General features: G+C 43.7%; 1 protein-coding gene across 1 annotated transcript; it reads right to left on the bottom strand.

Annotated features, from left to right (window-relative positions):
* Window positions 1-994: 994 nt before the first annotated feature.
* On the bottom strand, window positions 995-18,171 carry Elk1 (ETS transcription factor ELK1). Its single transcript, XM_051179519.1, has 6 exons — window positions 17,781-18,171; window positions 9,244-9,487; window positions 4,266-4,712; window positions 3,295-3,726; window positions 2,471-2,572; window positions 995-2,388 (listed from the first exon to the last, which is right to left on the bottom strand). The coding sequence occupies exons 2-6, from the start codon at window positions 9,451-9,453 to the stop codon at window positions 2,290-2,292; spliced, it is 1,290 nt and encodes a 429-aa protein (XP_051035476.1). The 5' UTR covers window positions 9,454-9,487; window positions 17,781-18,171; the 3' UTR covers window positions 995-2,289.
* Between the last annotated feature and the right edge of the window lie 597 nt (window positions 18,172-18,768).

Here is an 18,768-nt window from a genome sequence, read left to right as displayed (position 1 = left end):
ATGGTTTCTATGAAACATTTTATACCTTGTGTCTTTTCAGTCACTTCTTGAGCCCTCATGGTCATTTTATTTCACATAATCAACTCTTTACAGATGTACTTCCATGACTTAATTTCATGAAGTGAGATTTCTCATCTCCAAATGATAGTCCTTGACAATCTCCACTGGTATACTGCCCATACTTTCACTCATGGTTTTGGTCACACATTCTGTCCATGCTATCAACCTGTCAATGTCTAATTTGTAGTTCCCATTCCCTACCTATAAACAGTATGTTGTATAGCTCATTGCAGGTTTTTGTTTTGAGACAGGATCTTGCTGTGTAGCCTAGATTGTTCTTAAATTTACTAGCCTTTGGCCTCAGCTTCTGCTGGGACTATAAGTATGTGACACCATACCTGGCTTTTACATAGTATGTAATTATTCACTGAGTTGAGTTTCTGAAACACAGCCACAATTTCTCACATAGACATACTGTCAAATGCAGTTGGGACTGGAGGAATGACCTAGTCAATAAAACATTTACTTTGCAAGCATGAGAACATGCTTTTGATCCCCACAATAATGGTAAAAATTCCAGTCATAGAGAAGCCCATGCTTGTCATCCAGAATTCGGAGGCTTGATGGTCTTTGAGGCCAGTGTATCCCAACTGGTAAAGTCAAGGCCAGTATGAGACCCTGTCTCAAAGGAGGAGGGCAGTGTTCCAGAGGACAACACCCAAGGTTGTCATCTAGAGGCCACTCATAAGACCAGTCACACATATGCACAAAAATGTTTGTGGTCACATTTCTCGCCTGCCACACACAAATCTACAACCTTTTCATTTCTCTCACCATACTGGTTATCAATCAGCAGTGTGTGTCAGTGTTTCTGACATATGCCATCATCCTGCTTTCCTCACAGTTAATCTCTGCTCCCCCTATTGTCTTTCACATACATTCATGCCTGTCACAGCTCATTCTGCTGACACCAGGAGAAAAAAATACCAACAGCTTTCAGCAACACCTTTAAAAATATATATTTACAGGAACAATTCCCCATTCTCTGGGACTCTTAGAAAAAAAGGTCCATTTTGGGGAAGTAAAAGAAACAGTGGAGACGAGTGTAGCACCGTCCCCCAAATCATCAACCCCCCAGGTCTTCAGGCCTGGTCTGGGCCAGTGCTGACAAGAGGTGAGCCTGGGAGTTTTTTGAATCTAGCCCCTCTGGCCCAGAATTGATACAAGACAGGCTTTATGTCTCCCTATTCTTCCCTCCCAACTCCAGGGACACTTACAAGGGTCCTTTGTACCCGCCCGCAGGAAATTGGGGGGCTGGGAGGGAGGGAGCTGAAAATACACATTTGGTATCAAAAATAAACACTTGGGGTTGGCAGGAAGACTGCCTCCAAATCCCTTACTCCCCCCCCCACCCGTCTACCCACCCATCAAATATAGGAAGAGATGCTTCCCTCTGCCCTATTGAAAAGCCCCATTTAAAAATAGATTATACTATCAAAATGGAAGAGGATGGGAAACAGAGAGCCCTGGAGTACTGGTTGGAGGAGTCCCCCAGACGGGGACCACCACCCCAAAAAACCCTCCATTGGGAGGTAATAGGCAGGCCCCCAGGGAATTTGGAGACAAAGGAATGGCTTCTGAGGGGGAAGAACAACAAAAGGAATATTCCTCCCTGGCCAAAAGGTTACTTGAGTAAAGAACAAGCTGACTGAGAAGTTAGGGGAGGTAGCAACTCCTATTTTAACAGTGTGATTCTTCTCTGACTATGACTCCCAAACCATTAAATCACACAAGTGCTCCCTGGACTCAGATATGGCCAGGAATAATAAAACAAAACAAACTAGTTCTTCATCCCATATCTCAAAAGAAAGACAGGGTACCCTCAACTCCCCAAGGGCAGGCTGAGAAATAAATAAAGAAAGATCTTTCTCAAGCCATACCCTGATTGTCTTGTTTAGGGGATAAATGGGGAGGAAATATCTTACCCACTCTTCTAAAAGGGTTAGGCCAGATTTTTCCCAGTGGCCTTCAAAAAATAAATAAATAAACCGCCCCCCACCACCACTGAAGAAGGAGGCGTGTAAAGGCGGCCACTGGGAGGCTGGCAAAAAAAGAAAGAAGTTGTCTGTTTTGGGTGGAAGTTAGTGAAAGAGCCTCTTTCCTAGGAATATCCACCCCACCACAACCAGAACATCAGTCTGTCAGTTGAACTGTTTCTCCTTGAGATGGCTAGCTGGAGAGTTCAGGAGCATGGGTGGAGAGACTCCAGAAAAGGGGTGGTGGTTGTAGTCATGGCTTCTGGGGCCCTGGAGAGAGCACCACGGGGGTCGACAGGCCATCCACGCTGATGGAAGGGATGTGCACCTGTGCGCTGCCACTGGATGGAAACTGGGGGAAGAAACAAGGAGAGGTCATGGATGAGAACCATGCTAGTGACTCCAACATGGGGAGTAGGGGTAGAGAATCCTACCTGGAAGGAGAGCTTGGCTGGACTACGGGGTGCAATTGGACTCAGAGTGCTCCAGAAATGAATGCTGGGGGGCAGCGAGCTGGGTGTCAGCAGCACCGGGGTCTGTGGATATAGAGTGTCAGGAACTCAAGTGAACAGATGACAAGTATGGGAAGATGGAAGGAACCTTTCAGCTCCTCCATACATACCCCTCAGACTTCCAAGGTCACTCCTCAAAAGTTTACAGCTCTAGAGTGTAACTAAGACTATGCCAATGACATCTCTCAACCTTTACAAAGAAGACTCCTGCTAACCCCTAGGAGCCCACTTCCTGTTACTGTGACTTCAATAGGTAAGACTAATCACTGGATTCTATCTGTGCACTGCTCTCAAACCTTGTAAGTGACCATCAGAAGAACTCAACTTTCCACTTTTATATTTCACCAATATACCTCACTAGGAAACCCAATACACAAACTCTAGGCTAAATAACCAGGCAGTTCCTCAATGGTACCCTCTAGAAACAAATCCCATGTAAAGTCCTAGGAAGTCATGTCACCACAAAATCCTCAAACCTGTCCTCCTCCTCCTTTTTTTTAAAATCTTGAGACAGGGTTTCTCTGTGCAGCCCTGGCTGTCCTGGAACTCTGTAGACCAGGCTGGCATTGAACTCACAGGGATCCACCTGCCTCTGCCTCCCTAGTGCTGGGATTAAAGGAGTGTGCCACAACAGCCTGGCTGACCAGCTATTTAATTAGCTCCTCAGATCAGCTTATTACACTTGCCATTAGTGCCAACAACACTCAGCCAGGCTGCCAGTCCTTGTTCTTTTGCAAGGCACTTACCAAGGTATGTGTGGGTAGTAGGGATGGTGTCAGTGCTGGCCCCGGTGCCTGCAGACCAGAGCTTGTTCCTGATCCTGGAGTCCGTTCGGGTCCTGGGCCACCCAGCAGGCTTGGGCTAAGTGGAAGTTCCAGGTCTCTGGGCTTCCGGCCCTTCTGGGGTTGGGCAATCTCAGTGGCAGAGGCAGAGAGGCCACACACCTGTGCTGTATTCTCCATTAAGACAGCTGGGAGCCGAGCCAGCAAGCCTTCTGAGGGTGAGGCCTCTGGTTCAGCTTTGACAGTTTCTGAACCAAAGCTGGCAGTCCCCACAGCTTCCAATTCTTCCCTAGGCCCCTCCACTTTCACTTCTGGGGGCAGAGGTCGGCCAAAACCTGGCTCCAGACTCAACTCTTCCGATTTCTGGTTTGGGGCCTCGGGCGGGGTCAGGATGACCTGGGAGAGGGGTGGGTACAAAGGGAACACATAAACTGTTCATGTGTAAAATGTTTTCCTGTGGGTCATCCAAGGATATCTCTAGGAAAATATCTGATATTGGGGGCAAGGCTGTACATGCAGCATGTAATCTAACTGGCCATGGGACTTAATGGAAGTGGAGATCCTTTGGGGCAGTGGCAGAGATACTTGACAGGGATGAGACTTTAGACTATAGGTACCACTGTCATTTATCCTCATAACCACATTAATCAGAAACTCTGGAAATGGGTCCAAACAATTTGTGCCTTAAGGCCATCCTGGTGATTCTAATGAGTGCTAAAGCATGGCAACCAGTGAATTAGATGTGATCCTGTAAGGGACTAAGAAAGGCATAACTCTCCTCCTGATTCTTCTCTGAGGGAACTTGTGTCCTCACTTCTACCATTACACCCTTAGCAGGACACCTGTATCTATTTGCCTAGTTCTGTACTTCATTTCAGAATTATGCATTCTTCTTCTCCAAGCTCTTTACTAAATTTCCAAATTCTAGTACTCACCTGCAGGGGGAGACCAGCCTCTTCGGCCTCCAAACAGGCTTCTAAGGGGTTTGGACTGGTGCTCCTGCTCCCTGAGGGGGGTGCTGGTACTCCTGCAGGGGTAGTGTTGGGGAGCACTGAGGCAGGCCGAGGATGAAGGGGTGGCTGTGGCTGTGGCTGCAGGGACTGGATTGTGAAAGTAGAATAGAGGCCCGAGCGCATGTATTCATTCCGGCTGCTGCGTGCTAAACCACCTTGGCCTGCCATTCCTGCACCCTTGGGTGTTCCTGGCTTTCCAGTGGCAGTGTCCCCTGGGGCTGCATGGACAGCAGCAGGGGCCATTGCTACAGTAGAGGCTACAGACACCTCAGGCTGGGGTGGGCAGTCTTCAGTGGAGCACCCTGCAACCTCTGGGTAGGACACAAACTTGTAGACAAACTTCTGGCCGCTCACCTTGCGGATGATATTCTGAGAAGTGAAGAACAGTGGATGGATGGTCTTGAGGGTTCTTTCTCTTCTCCTGATGTTTTTCTTCCCACTTGCTCCCATTTCACTCATCTTTTTTAGCTTGATGGATTCTTCCTCTCTGTCTATTCTTTCCTTTTTCCCTCTCTTTGCCCAGTTTTAACTCCTTCTCTGGCTCCCCTCAACAATTCTTTAGTGTCCTTCCCATCCATCTCCCTTCAAGTCTTCTGTCACTCATCTTCATCCGTCTAACTTCCCTTTCCCCACTGGCTACATTTCACAAGGGACCAATTTAGGGAAGCAGGTGAGAACTAAGGACCTAGGTTTAACAGAGTCAAGAATGTTAACAGAACTGTTTTGAAAATTAACTACTGCAATAGGAAAATGAAATAACTGATATACATGTTGGAAGAGACTAAACTGTTGTAGATGAATAGGGAGATAAAATGATTGATATAGAAGGTTTTGTAACAATTTATTGATTGTGTGGGAGAGGGGAATTAGTGTGATTGACTGTGGTGGCACGAGTATGCCACAGTACATGTAAAGGTCAGAGGACAACTTGCAGAAGAGTTTTTTTCCCCCCCAGGGAATGAACTCAGGTTTTCAGGCTTGGCAACAAGAGCCTTTACCTGTTAATCCATTTCACTGGCCAGATATGGACTTTTTTAAAGTTAGTGATGCTGATAATGGAATAGCTAAAGTATGTTGGTTATTTGTTTTCATTAACTCTAGCTTAAAGTCATCTGGGAAAAAGGGACCCAACTGAGAAAAAAGTGCCTCTATCAGATTGTCTTTAGGAACGTCTGTAGGTTTTTTTTTTTTTTTTTTTTTTTTTTTTTTTTTTTTTGCTGTGGGTGGTGTCATCTCTGCACAGGTGGTCCTGGGCTATACAAAAGAGGTAGCTGAACAAGCTATCAAATGCAAGCTCCTCCATGGACTTGGCTTCAGTTCCTGCCTCCAGGTTCCTATCTTGACTTTCCTCCATAAAGCAATAGAAAGCACACTAAGATGCATGGTGTACACCTTTAATCCCAGCACTTGGGAGGCAGAGGTAAGGGGAATCTCTGTGAGTTTGAAGTTAGCCTGGTCTACAGACTGAATTCTAGGACAACCCGGGCAAAGAGGAACTCTGACTCAAAACAAAACAAAACCCAAACCAAAACAAAAAGCCAAACCAAAACAAAAAACCTACAAACAAACCACCACCAACAACAACAACAAAAAAAGGAAGTACACTAAGACAGAAATTGGTACCAGGCAGGGCTATTGTTGTGATAGACCTGACCATGTTATTTTGGAAAGGACTGTGGTGGCATCTGGAACTTTGGACTGTTCAGAACTTCCAATGAGCTTTGGAGGGAACTTGGAAGATAATGCTGAGAGCAGTGCAGATGATGGAGGCTTGGCTTGTGAACTTTCAGAGGGAAGTTTGAGAGTTCCTTAAAGTCTCTAAAAGATCCATTTATGTGATATTTTGTACTATGAATCTGTGGTTTCTGGTTAGCTGGAAGTGAAGAACTACTTGTGATTAACAAGAAACTAGCACAACTGAAGTGAAACCTTTGCTTTACTGGGACAATTGATACTGATTACCAGAGGCTGAAAAGATCAGCTTTGAGTAAGAAGAGCTCAGAGCACTGAGGTGAAATCTTTCAACAAGTGTTTCCACAGAGTCATTGCACAGAAGCTGTGGTCCGTAGGGGGCCCAGGCTACATAATATGCTGATAGCTGAACTGGGCAATGTGTAAGAGCCTTCCATATGGTATCTAGTTTAATAGCATGAAAGCTGCGGTACTGAAGGGGTTGTGGAAAGCAACTGTGAGAGGCCAGGAGAGGTCACTGGTGAAGATGCAGCTTCAGTTGCAAAAGATGTTCCAGGATTGAAAGGGTCATGGAGAGAAGCTGGGGCTTGACACCATGATAGGGTTAGAGTCCCTACAGAAATGATAAGAAACCAGTGGTGAAGGCCAGTGAGGGTACGTCCTTAATTGCAGTGGAGACCCTAGCCTACTAGAGAAACAAAGACTGTGCAACCACCAATAAGGATGGTGACAAGTGTGATGTGGAGACAGCCTAGGAGACAAGCTGTATATGCTGCAGATGGTGCAGCCAGAGAAGTTGAGCTGCGCTTTGGAGCCTAAAAGATCATGAGTGAGTCCCAGATGACAGATGTTGAGCTACAGGATTTAATTTAGACTGCTAGGATTTTGGTCTTGTTTTGATTTGATTATAACTGGCTCTTCCTTTTTGGAGTAAGAGTAAGAAAGTATTTAACTTGCTTTTATTTTATAGGAGCTCACAGTTGAGAAACACTGATATTTTTAAAAGATACTGAACCTTTAAAGTATTCAAAAGACTGAGATTTTTAAAGTTATGTTTTATATTGTGATATTGATATTAACATGACATCTTGAGGATAAAAAAGAAGTTAAAGACTATACTTCAAAAGTGATGTATTGGTGTGTCAAGGCGACATAAAGGGTCAAATGTCCTTGTTAGTTTTTTGTCACCTTGATATAATCTAGAGTCATCAAGAAGGATCCTCAATTGAGAAAGTACCTCCATCAGATTGCCCATAGGAAAGATTTGATGTGGTAGGGCCCAGCATACTCAGGGTGTTACCACCCAGTGCAGGTGGTCATAGGTTGTATAAAAAAATCATACTGAGCAAGCCAGTAAGCAGTCTTCCTCTATGGCTTCTGTTTTAGTTCCTGCTTCCAGGTTCTTGCCTTGAGTTCTTCCCCTGGCTTCCCTCAATGATGGACTGTTATACAGAACTGTAAGGGAAACAAAACCCTTTCTTCTCCAAGTTGATTTTAGTCACTGTGTTTATCTTAACAAGGAAATAAACTATGATAGAAAAATCAGTAAAGACGATAGGTGATGTCTCATTATTAGTACCATTCTGGTTATTTAAGCTAAAGCACTAAGAAGAGCATGAGAAGCTGGTATAAGCATGAGGAGGGTAACAAGGTTTGCTGGGGTGGGTCAGAAAGCCTGCTTTTATGATTTCTCAGGACACTGTACAGGGTGATTTGGTATGTCAACTTAACACAAGCTAGAGTCACCACCACAGAGGAAGGAACCTCAGTTGAGGAAATGCCTCCGTGAGATCTAGCTGTAAGACATATTCTCAATTATTGATCAATGGGGGAGGGCCTAGCCAATGGGGCCATCTATGGGCTGGTGGTCCTGGGTTCTATAAGATAGGTTGAGCAAGCCAGGGAAAGCAAGCCAGTAAGCAGCACTCCTTTATGGCCTCTGCATCAGCTCCTGCCTCCAGGTTCCTGCCCTGTTTGATTTCCTGTCCTGACTTCCTTCAGTGATGAACAGCAATGCTGAAGTGTAAGCCAAATAAACCCTTTTCTCCCCAACTTACTTTTTGGTCATGGTGTTTTGTTGCAACATCAGAAACCCTAACGAAGACAGATACATATGGTTTGGAGGGTTCCAGGGATGTCCTGGTAGTCTCAGAGGACCAGAATGGGCAGAGCCATTAATATTGCTTTAGAGGTCTGAACTGAAAAAGTAATGTATGAAATTGGAATATATGCCATAATTAGCAAGGACACAAAGCACAAGAGAATTATTTTGGAAGGGCAAATGAGGAATCTGGGGACACTAGGTATTCTGGTGGAAGTCTTAATGCTGGTTAAGTATTTCACAGAGTATCCTTGTGTTTTTCAGAAGGAGAAATGAGAAGGGATAATTATTAATATTCTTTTGAAGGTCTATACTGAGGAATTATGAAATTAGTATAAATATTGGGGGAGGGAAAATACAATGCAGTTCTGGGAGTCAGTAAGATGGGGAAATCTGAAAATTGAGTTGCAATAGGAATCTAAGCGGAGTGGGCATGGAGCTGGCACTACACATGTTATTCTGGAGCATTCAGTTAAAGGCAAAGGCTTCTAATCCCAGCACGCAAGAGACCAAGGCAAGAGGAATGCAAGTCTGAGGCCATCCTGAGCAATACCAAGAGACTTGCCTCCAAAATAAAAACAAACTAAAGGAATAGGAGAAAACAAAACAATTGGTTAAAGATATTGGGGCTTCTAGAAAATGAAGGAAGGAAACAATATTATGTCAGTATGATTTTGAGTCTAGGAATAAGAATATGGATTGTTCTATAATGAGAGAAGATTATATATATTTAAAGTAACCAGGGGGACACAACATTGGTCTGAGGGCTCTAGAAAAAACACTTATTATCTCAAAGCCTGTGGAGAACTAGAGGATGGGTCAAAAATTGGTAAATTTTAATACTGTTTTACAAGTTATGGCTTGTAAACTGAGACAACAAAATTAAATTTCTAGGCCAAAAGTGTAATTCCAGGAAGTAGGGTGATGGTGGTGGTGGTGGTGGTGTAGGGGACAGGAGGGCAGTGAATTTGAGGCCAGATTAGGCTACATAGTAAGTTTCAGACAAATCTAGACTATATTGTGATAGCCTGCCTCAAAAGGGAAACAATAGAGGAGTTTTCTGGTAGTAATTTCAAAGGTTTCCAGTCTTGGTCTCTGAGGCCATACCTTGTCATAGTAGTACCGCAAGGCCCTGCTGAGCTTGTCATAATTCATGTTGGTCTTGTTCTTGCGCAGTCCCCACAGACGGGCCACCTCCTCTGCATCCACCAACTTGAACTCACCACCATCCCGTGAGGTCCAAGAGATGATGTGGCCATTACCTTGTTCTCTCAGAAGCTGCAGCAGAAACTGCCACAGCGTCACAGATGGGTCCATCACTAGGGAAGCATTCACGCCATTCCAGGGGTACCTGGAGGACAGCAAAAGTAATTTCTTTCTTGTTACCTTGCCTCCACTTCTGTTCCCAAATCCCACTATTATTCCCTAAACAGTCTCTTAAACTCACCTAGCTTTGGATGACCCTTGTATTTCGCACATGGGACAAAAGAAAAGATATTTATGTATGTCTTTGTGTGTTTATGTGAATGTGTGTGGGTGCCCATGGAAACCAGAATAGGGCAATGGATCCCCTGGAACTAGAGTTACAGGTACTTATGAAGTGCCCAACATGGGTTCTGGGAACTGAACTCTGGTTCTCTGTGAGAGCAGCAAGCACTCTTTACCATTAAGCCCGCCACTGCCAACCCTGACAAATGTGTATCTTTATGAGATAGAGGGAAGACAGGATAAGACAACCTGAGTCTCAAAAGTCCATATCCTAGTTGGAGTCTGACTATGTTATGCTACATAGCAAAAAGGAATTCTGAGATAAAATTAAGTTTACAGACCTTAAGACACATCATTTACTGGTTTTATTTAAGGTCAACTGCACTGTATAAACTCTTTTAAAAGTAGAAAAACAAAGCGGAACCGGAGTTTAGAGTGAGAAGGGCAGGAGAGGGAGTAGATTTCAAACATCAGAGGGATTTCCTTGTCATTCCTAACTCTGGAGAAGGCTCTAAGACAAGGAAGTTGGACAGCCTCACAAACCTGGAATGACCCTCAGCCTACAGCCAGTAAAGAAACATCAGTATTACAACTCAAAAGACAACCTGAATGAACAGGAAACAATTCTCCTCCAGAAAGAACTAAAGTCCTGCCAAGACATTAAAGGCAGCCTGGTGAGAACAGTGTTGGATTTCTGAGCTACTGAACTATCAGATGATAAATGTATAATTGTTTTAAAAGACAGGATTTTCCTATGTAGCCCATGCTGGTCTTGAACTCCTGTCTCAGCTTCTTGAGTACTGGGATTACAGGTATGCACCTACACAAATGTATAGTTCAAAGGAGATTAAGTTTGAGATAATTTATGCAGCAGTATTATAAAAATAGTGAGATGTCCTTTCCTTGACTCTTTATCTTCTACCCCATTAACTTTCCTAGGACATGCCTTTTGTTAGCCCCTTGTAAACACTGTTCACTGCACATGGGCCTCCTTTCCTCTATTGTAAAGTCATCCTCAAAAAAGAGTCTACTCAAAGGTCCTTTGCTTTACGAAGCCTTCCAAATCTGAATACCTACTCTTTTCTGTCCTTCAATCTCCCATTCTTCTAACCTGTGATTGTCCCTGTATAGTTTAGGCTTTTGAAAAAGTTTTCTTGATGAGCACATATTAATTATGCATAATAATGTTTCATTATAACATTTCCATTATAATAACTTTGATTAATTCACCTCCATTACCCTATCCTGTTCCCTGTGGTGATTTATTAAATGATTTATTAAAGCCACTGAAGATCAAGCTAGCAAAGCAGCCATACTAGTTAGCCATAGAAGCCAGGCGCACACCTTTAATACCAGGACTCAGGATTAAGAGGTAGACTGATTGCTGTTCAAGGCCACAATGAATACATGAAATTGATTCAGTCCTAAAAGAAACAGTTCACACAAAGGTGATCTCAGCCTTTAATCCCAGCATTAGGGAGGTATGTCAGACAGGAGCAGGGTCTCAAAGCTGGCACTCAGTCTGAGAATTAGTCTCTAGCCTTGTTGAGGAGAGTATAACAGTCTGAGTGAATCTGAGGAACAGTGAAGTTGGAGCAGTTTGAGGATTGTCCCATTGGTCTGAGCTGAGGTAGATGTGAGAGCTAGTGGCAGGCTGCTTTGCTTCTCTGATCATCAGTTTCAAGTTTGAACTCCAGTTCCCCTCCCTTCCCATTGATCACCTTCCTCTTCCCAACTAGGTCTCTGCATTTCATGACTTTTTTTTGTGATCCATTGAGTTTCAATAGAGTTCCTCACAGGGGTGAGGGTTTGTTGTCAGGAGCACAGACACCTTATCAATGGCTATACCACTGAAGAAAATGTCTTTTCTTCATCTAGTAAACATTAAGGGCCTATAGACCCCCAGGAAATGGTGGGGCTACATCCTTCTTGGGGTTTTTCCCCTTTGTTGCTGTTGTTTTGTGACAGGGTAGTTCAAGCTGTTTTCAAATTTTTGATGCTACTGCTTCCATATCCTAAGTGCTGAGATCATATATATCTCACACACATGGCAGCTGCCTCTTTCTGCAGTGCTGGAGATTAACTCCAGGGCCATATGTTAAGCACATGTTTCTATCACAGAGTGTCACCACAAACCTATGTCTTTCTTTAAACGAACCTTTTATGTCAGGCACTGTTCTAAGCTAGGCTAGCATACTGGGCAATCAACCTCAGTCTAATGCTAAACCTAAATGGTTTGAATCCTGGGTCTGCCAGTTATTAGCCATGTGATCCTAGCCATCTTCATTAACCTCCCTGTACCTCAAATTTTCTCATTTGTGAAATAGGGATAATGACATGCCCATCTACAAAATAGGGACTATGCATCATTATTGTGTGAACTAAATATAACAAGCTTGGGCTAAAAGCTTTAGGTATTTTCTGATTTGTTCATAAATCCTTTTTTTTTTGCCATCTCTAAATCCAAAAAGTTCTAAGAACAAAAGGCTTTTCTGTAATTCTTTTGGCAACAAAACATGATCTGAAAGCAAGCAAGCCACATTCTGGTTTTTATTGATCCTCCTTAAGTGTGAATGTTCATACATTCTAATGCAGAGACCTGAAAGCAGCTGGTGACAGAGCTGGCTGAGGATATTATGTAACATATCATATGCACACCCTGCTACCTTTCTAAACTGAAAAATTCGCAATTCTGAAATACATCTGGTCTCTGGGATTTTGGATAAAGGCATGGGCTGTTATTTTTGGAGACACTGACTCACTTATCTCTCATTCCAACTCTGGAAAGTAGGCATTTTTTCCTTTTGGAAAGGAGATATTATAATATCAATAATTTATACACGAGACAGCTAATTTATACAATGAAGCAAAAGATGTCCAAGTGACTTCCCTATGCTCCACTGCTGTGACAGTTCCTGCATTTGAACCAAGTATATTCCAGGGTTCTAAGTGGCTCTGTTTATTTATTCTTTTTTAAAGACAGGGTCTCATATAGCCTAGGCTAGCCTAAAAACTTGCCACACAGAGGATTATCTTGAACTCCTGATTTTCCTGTCTCCACCTCTCTAGTATTGAAATTATAGGTATGGGTCACTATGACCTGCATCCGGTCCTTTGAGTATGTATTATGGCTTCCATTTTTTTTATGGGATTCCTTAGTGTTTAAAAGAATGATTCCCTGTTCCTTGGGTCTTCTCTTGGGCTATTTTCTTTCTGTTTTGTTCAGTTGCAATGCGTACGTTTTTTGCTTTATTTTATTATAATTTATTGTTATCCCTTGGAAGACTGTTTCTTTTCTTTCTTCTCTAGCCCCAGTTGCCTTTTGCCTCCTGAGAGCTAGGATTAAAGGCATATGCTACCACTGCCCAGCTTCCTTTCCTTTCTTTTCCATTCTTTTCTCTCTCTGTCTCTTTCTTTTTTGAGACTGGGTTTTTCTCTGTAACAGCTCTGGCTGTCCTGTCACTTGCTCTATAGACCAGGCTGGCCTCGAACTCACAGAGATCCTCCTGCCTCTGCATCCCCAGTGCTGGGGTTAAAGGTGTGCACACCACCGCTTGCTTTGTCTGCTTGTTTTCTTATGAGAGACAGAAACAGAATGGATCTGGATGGGAAGGCAGGTGGGAAGAGTAAGAGGGAGGGGAAACTGTAAGTAGAATATATATTGTGTGAGGAAAAAAAATCTATTTTCAATAAAATAACAAAATCAAACCAAATATCACCACAACTGTTTACTCTTAGGCAGGTCTCTCAGAAGTAGGATGTTCCCTGTCATTCTATCACTGCCCTTTCTGATAAGCAAACTGGAACTAACCTTGAACCTTCTCATCCCTGTGAAGACAGGACTCCATCAACCTGCTGTTCACCTGGCTGGGACTGTTACATTAAGAGTAAACCTTTTAAGGTTTTGAAGAATTTGTGATTCATATTTATAGCTTTGTTCTTTAATCTTCATGAAATTACAGTATGGTCCTCATATGTCTGAGCTAGTTCAAGGTTCATTTAGCAGACATAGTGTTAGGCAGTTCTTCTAATTACAGTGCCAAGGAACAGTGGGTCAGAGCCCCCTCCTCAGAGCTCTAACAGACTAAATATACATACCTAAGACTGATTTCTTTCAGCGGCCCAGAGTCCAGTATGACTCCTAGTGGTAAAGATAGGGAATTTCACCAGCTCCTCTGAGCTATGCCAAAATCCAGAAGCTGAGTGAAATTTGTTCAATTAGTGTCCAGCCTATCTGACAAGGGGCTGAATTTGATTATTGCTTCTCTCACACAACTCCTAACAAGTATCCTAGTCACCTGCCCTTCCCAAAAAGCTTTCCTTTCACTCATTGCCTCATTTACTGGTCGCCTCAAAACAGCTTGGAAGACAACAGACAGGAGTCCCTGCATGCTAGTATGATTCTTACATTCATGGGGCAGTAAGAAATGTCTCAGAAAAGAAGAAAACACAACACAACCACCCTCCAAAAGGTGGAATGTATTATTGCCTCCATTTTCCAGTCAAGTCAGTAAGTGTGGAAAAAGTAAAAGAACTTGCCTAAGATCTTATTATTGGATGAGATGCTGGATGCTGGACAAATTCTGAGTCAGCATTCTTAGCTAATCAAGGCTGGTACTCTATGAAGAAAACATAGATGGACAAGATCCCAGAGTGACAAGGATGTGTGTGAGTAGGACAGGCTTCCCTGAGCAAGTGACATTTAATGGAGGGGAGTCATAAAGTCATATTGATGTCCATGGTAAGGATAATTTGGGTAAAGGGAATAGTATTTACATAAACTCTGAAGGGGCTACCTGGGGCATCATGGTTCCTAGGATAAGGCCCACTCTCTGAGACACACAATATTCTCTGCCAGGAGTGACATTTCCTCTTGGAGTGATTCTATCATATCATCAAGTTCTAGCCCCTAGCAGGTAGAATTAGTTTTTCCTCTGCATGATCAATGCATGAAGTAACTTGTTTGTCCTTGCAAATTTGTTCTGTCTTGGTCATCACAGCCTCACACTCTGCCCTGCTCTGTCTGTGGCTTTGAGCAAGTTGCTTAACCTCTTTATGCCTGGTTGAATATCTCTAAAATACAGGGTATTTTACTCTCAAATCAAAAAAGAATTTTAAAAAACATGCCTTCCCTCAAAGATTTTTTTTATGAGGATTCAATGTGCCAATATATGTAAAAGACTTAAGAAAGTGTCTCTAGCATATGGTAAATATTCAATGTTAGCCCTTAGATTGTATGTCATCCTTCTCCCTCCCCCTCAACCTTCTGTAGGACTCTACCATCCTGCTCCCATCATTTCTATGACCTTGTCTTCTGTCCCTTCCCTTCAACTCTTTTCCAGGCACACTTGCTTGCGTGGCAGGCACAATCTGATTTCAGGGTCTTTGAATTGAGTGTCCTTTGTGGTTCATTCTTCTTTTATACATTATGGCTCCTTCCTTTTTCCTTCAGGCCTTAATTCAAGAGTAATATTTCCAAGTGTAGCCTGCCTTGTCCCTAAATTTCAAACACCTTGAAACTCTAGTCCTATTTGCCCCACTTCATGTTTGTTCCTTAGCATTTGTATAACACACTAATTTTACCTGTTTATGTAGTCTGTCTCCCTCACTTGTGCAGGAATTTCTGCCTGTTGTGCTTTTCCATTTGGCCAGTATCTAGAATGAATATCTGGTACTCTCTAGGTGCTTAGAAAATACCTTTTAATATTTAAACAGCCCAAATACCTTTTTTTTATATCCCTTTTCTTCTTTTTTGTCTGCTCCATCCCCATACTGATATCTGGGATTCAATTTTAATTTTCAGTTTTGTGTCAGGATCTCTCTCTGTAGTCCAGGTTGGTCTGAAACTTCCTGAAAACTCTCTCTTGTTGTGAGCTACCAGTCACAGCCTAGATAACATCTCCCTCTTATTTATTTGAGCAACCAATTCTTCTAAGTACCTACTGTACAGAAGGTACATTTTTAGATGAAGACAGAACACTGAATAAGCAGATAAAACCCATGAGTCTCCATAGGACCTCCATCCCGAGGAGGAGACACAGACAATATATGAATTGTGTAGCATTTCTAACAGTGACAAAGTAGAAAGGAACAAAGCAGGAAGAGACCCGAACCCTGCTGAGTGCGCAAAATCAGATGGTCAAGGGGAGGGGTGAATGTTGACTATTTTGTTTTCACACAAAAAGTATCCTTTGAAACATTTTTATTCATGTGCCTTTATATAGTATATTTCAATCACCAGTGTGACAAATACATGTTTCACTGAAAGAACACTACCCAGATGCAAAGAAATGAAAACATTCTCTGAAACATCTTTTCTATTTGTGCCTTTTCATATCACCAATGTTACATTTCTATTAACGCTCCCTTTAACACTCATCTTGCAAATCAAATGGTATTCTAAGAAACATTTGTAGTGTGTTCCCTGTACAGTGGGATGAAAAAATTATTTTGGGTATGGTACCTGAAAGGGACCTTGGAAGTTACCATGTGGAAATATGGGAGTGTTAAGGGAGAAAGATCCAATGCAAAGGCCCTGAGGCTGGGCTGTACCTGCTGTTTTTTAGAAGCAGTGAAGAGGAGGCTATACCATGGGTCTGAAATAGGGAGGGGAATGAGGTGACTTGTTTAACTCACAGGTTTTTTTCTTTACACTGGAAAGGATTACAGTTTCTGACTCCCCCTTTCAGGATAGTACAGGAAGAAAGTAGTTAAGCCATTCATGTAAAGTCACAGCACTGTTGGAACTAGGGGGATGATGGGTTTTGAGACCAGTGTGGAATGGAGATAGCCCTGTTGACAGAAGGAACAACAGAAACAAAAGCCTGGCAATTGGAACTAATTTGGCTGTTAAGGAATGTGCTTTCATGTGGGATACAATGAGGTGAGAGAGGGACACTTCAAAAATGTTCCTTGCTCCAAGTAGTTACTGGACCATTTCTGAGTAAGGTTTTTAAATCTACATATGGCCCAGTTTTCTCAGCTGCCATCTCAGAGGGCTTTGATGAGGACTAAGCAAGCTGGAGACCATAGAACACTCTGCCTGGTACACAGCAAGTGGAAAGTGGAAAGGTTAACTTTGACTGTCATTAACATCAGTACCACTACTGTACTTGAGAACTGTAGCAAGGCAAAATGTCTTAGTGAATAAGAATGTCTACAAGAAAACATGTAAAGTGTACAGTAAAAGTCCCTGGGTTTCACAAGGGCACAGGATCACTAAGAAATGGAGGAAGGGAAAATTGATCCAACACATGGACGGGAGGCCCTATCTTCCTTGGTGAGGGATTGCAAACACTGGATTTAGAAGGATATGAGAGAATGCAAACACTGAGGTGACAGGAGGCCACTGAACAGAACCATTGCAAAAGTAAGGAGATATAGTTTAAGTTGACTCCTATACAATAGCAGAGAAGAAGAGCCATCACATAACGATGAAAATGAGGGACAGGGCAAGGACATAGACTGGGGTGCCAAATTTTTTTTTAAAAAACAAATACAAAGCACCAAACTGACCCATTATTAAAAGGAAGCAGCACAAAGGCCGGAGTCTACAAATAAGGGAGAAAAGTTAGGGAACCATTAGCTAGAAGAATGTGAATGCAAGCATGCAGACTAATCCACAGTAAGATGGGGGCAGTGGTGGGTAAAGTCATGGGTTTATACACTGGGGACTCAAGGGGGCAGAAATAAAAACTCAGGCAGACTCACAGGAGGGGGTATAGCGCCACAGATTGATTGACTACAACAAACATGAGGGACTCAATAAACAAGGCCAAGAGGATCCCCTTAAAGTTGAGGCTAGGAGACATGTAAACACTTTAGAAGCAGCTACTACTAAAGTAAGACTGGACAATATAACAGACTGATTCCCAGTAAGTGGGGGTTGGGGAGGGCAAGACCACGGACGAGTCCATTAAGTTGGGGTGAGGAAAAATATAAGCTCGCAGACCGATCCATTACACAGATCAGAGCGTGGCAGGTTAGGCCACACTCAGATCCACCATAAGGGAGCTGTCAATGCATACACATGGGGAATCAGTTGGTGGCAGTGGAACCAAACACCATCAGGCTGGGCCAAACCACATCCCCTGCGCGGGGGCGACGATACATGGGGTCACGGACGGAGCCCTCCACTTTGTGGGCCTGGGGCTCACCTGCGTGTGGCGCGGCGGTGGCAGTGGCAGCTCCGGGGGGCGGGGGCTCCATACGAGGCCCCACCGCCCCCCAGGCCCGAGTTCCAAGGCAGCAGCGGCGGTGGTGGTTAGCAAAGGCTGGAGCAGCAGCAGTGGTGGCGGCGGCAGCACCCAGAAGCCGCCCCTGCGTTTCCCCACTGCTCACGTGGGCCCTCAGGGGAGGAGCCGAGCGTCCGGCTGTTCGCTGATTGGCCAAAAAGCCAAGGATGTAGGCACAGCTTCGGGGCCTGGTGGTGGAATCCTAACAGAGCTGACATGATTGGCTTATAGGGGATTGATGGACTGTGGATGGTCAACTAGAGAGGCATCGGGCGGCACTGGTGCTTCATCCTGATTGGGTCAAGGAGGACTTGTGGCCAAGTGCCAAGATTGGGAGGGGGGGAAGGGCGCCTAGTTTACACCGATTGGCCTAAGTGAGATTGATGGCAGACAGACAACCCCAGAGGATGAAGGGGCGGTGGATGGGCTTTGCTTTCAGCTGATTGGTGGAGACACGGAGACAGCTGCCAAAACACCAAAGTAGGTGGTGCTGCACACCATGTGGTTCAGCGGAAACAGGACTTATTTAGAACTGGGAATAGCAGCAGGGTAGGGCTTGACTCTCTGTAGGAGGGTAGGATAACGCTATGGTAATTAGCTAGGCAAGAGGAATTTAGAATTCCGCAGGGGTAGGAGGCCAGATATACAGGGGAGTTGAGGGGTGGAGATTAACTGTCTGCAAGGGCAAGGTCAAGCTGCAGCCAGAGCTGTAAGGGTGGAACTTGGTTCTTAGTTAAGACTGGACTCATGCCCTGTAGCAAGAGCAGGATCTGTGCCTTTTGGTGGAAACTAGAACTATTTAGAACTACTGGAACCATTTAGGGAACAAATCAAGGTTGTGAAAGAGAGATAATAAACCTTAAGATCTGAAGTAAAGGGCTAATGGCCATGAATACAAATCACTTTGAAT

This window comes from Phodopus roborovskii, unplaced genomic scaffold, assembly GCF_943737965.1.
Source record: "Phodopus roborovskii unplaced genomic scaffold, PHOROB, whole genome shotgun sequence".
NCBI lineage: Eukaryota > Metazoa > Chordata > Mammalia > Rodentia > Cricetidae > Phodopus > Phodopus roborovskii.
Note: the sequence above shows the minus strand (reverse complement) of the source record. Positions and strands in the feature narration are given on the sequence as shown.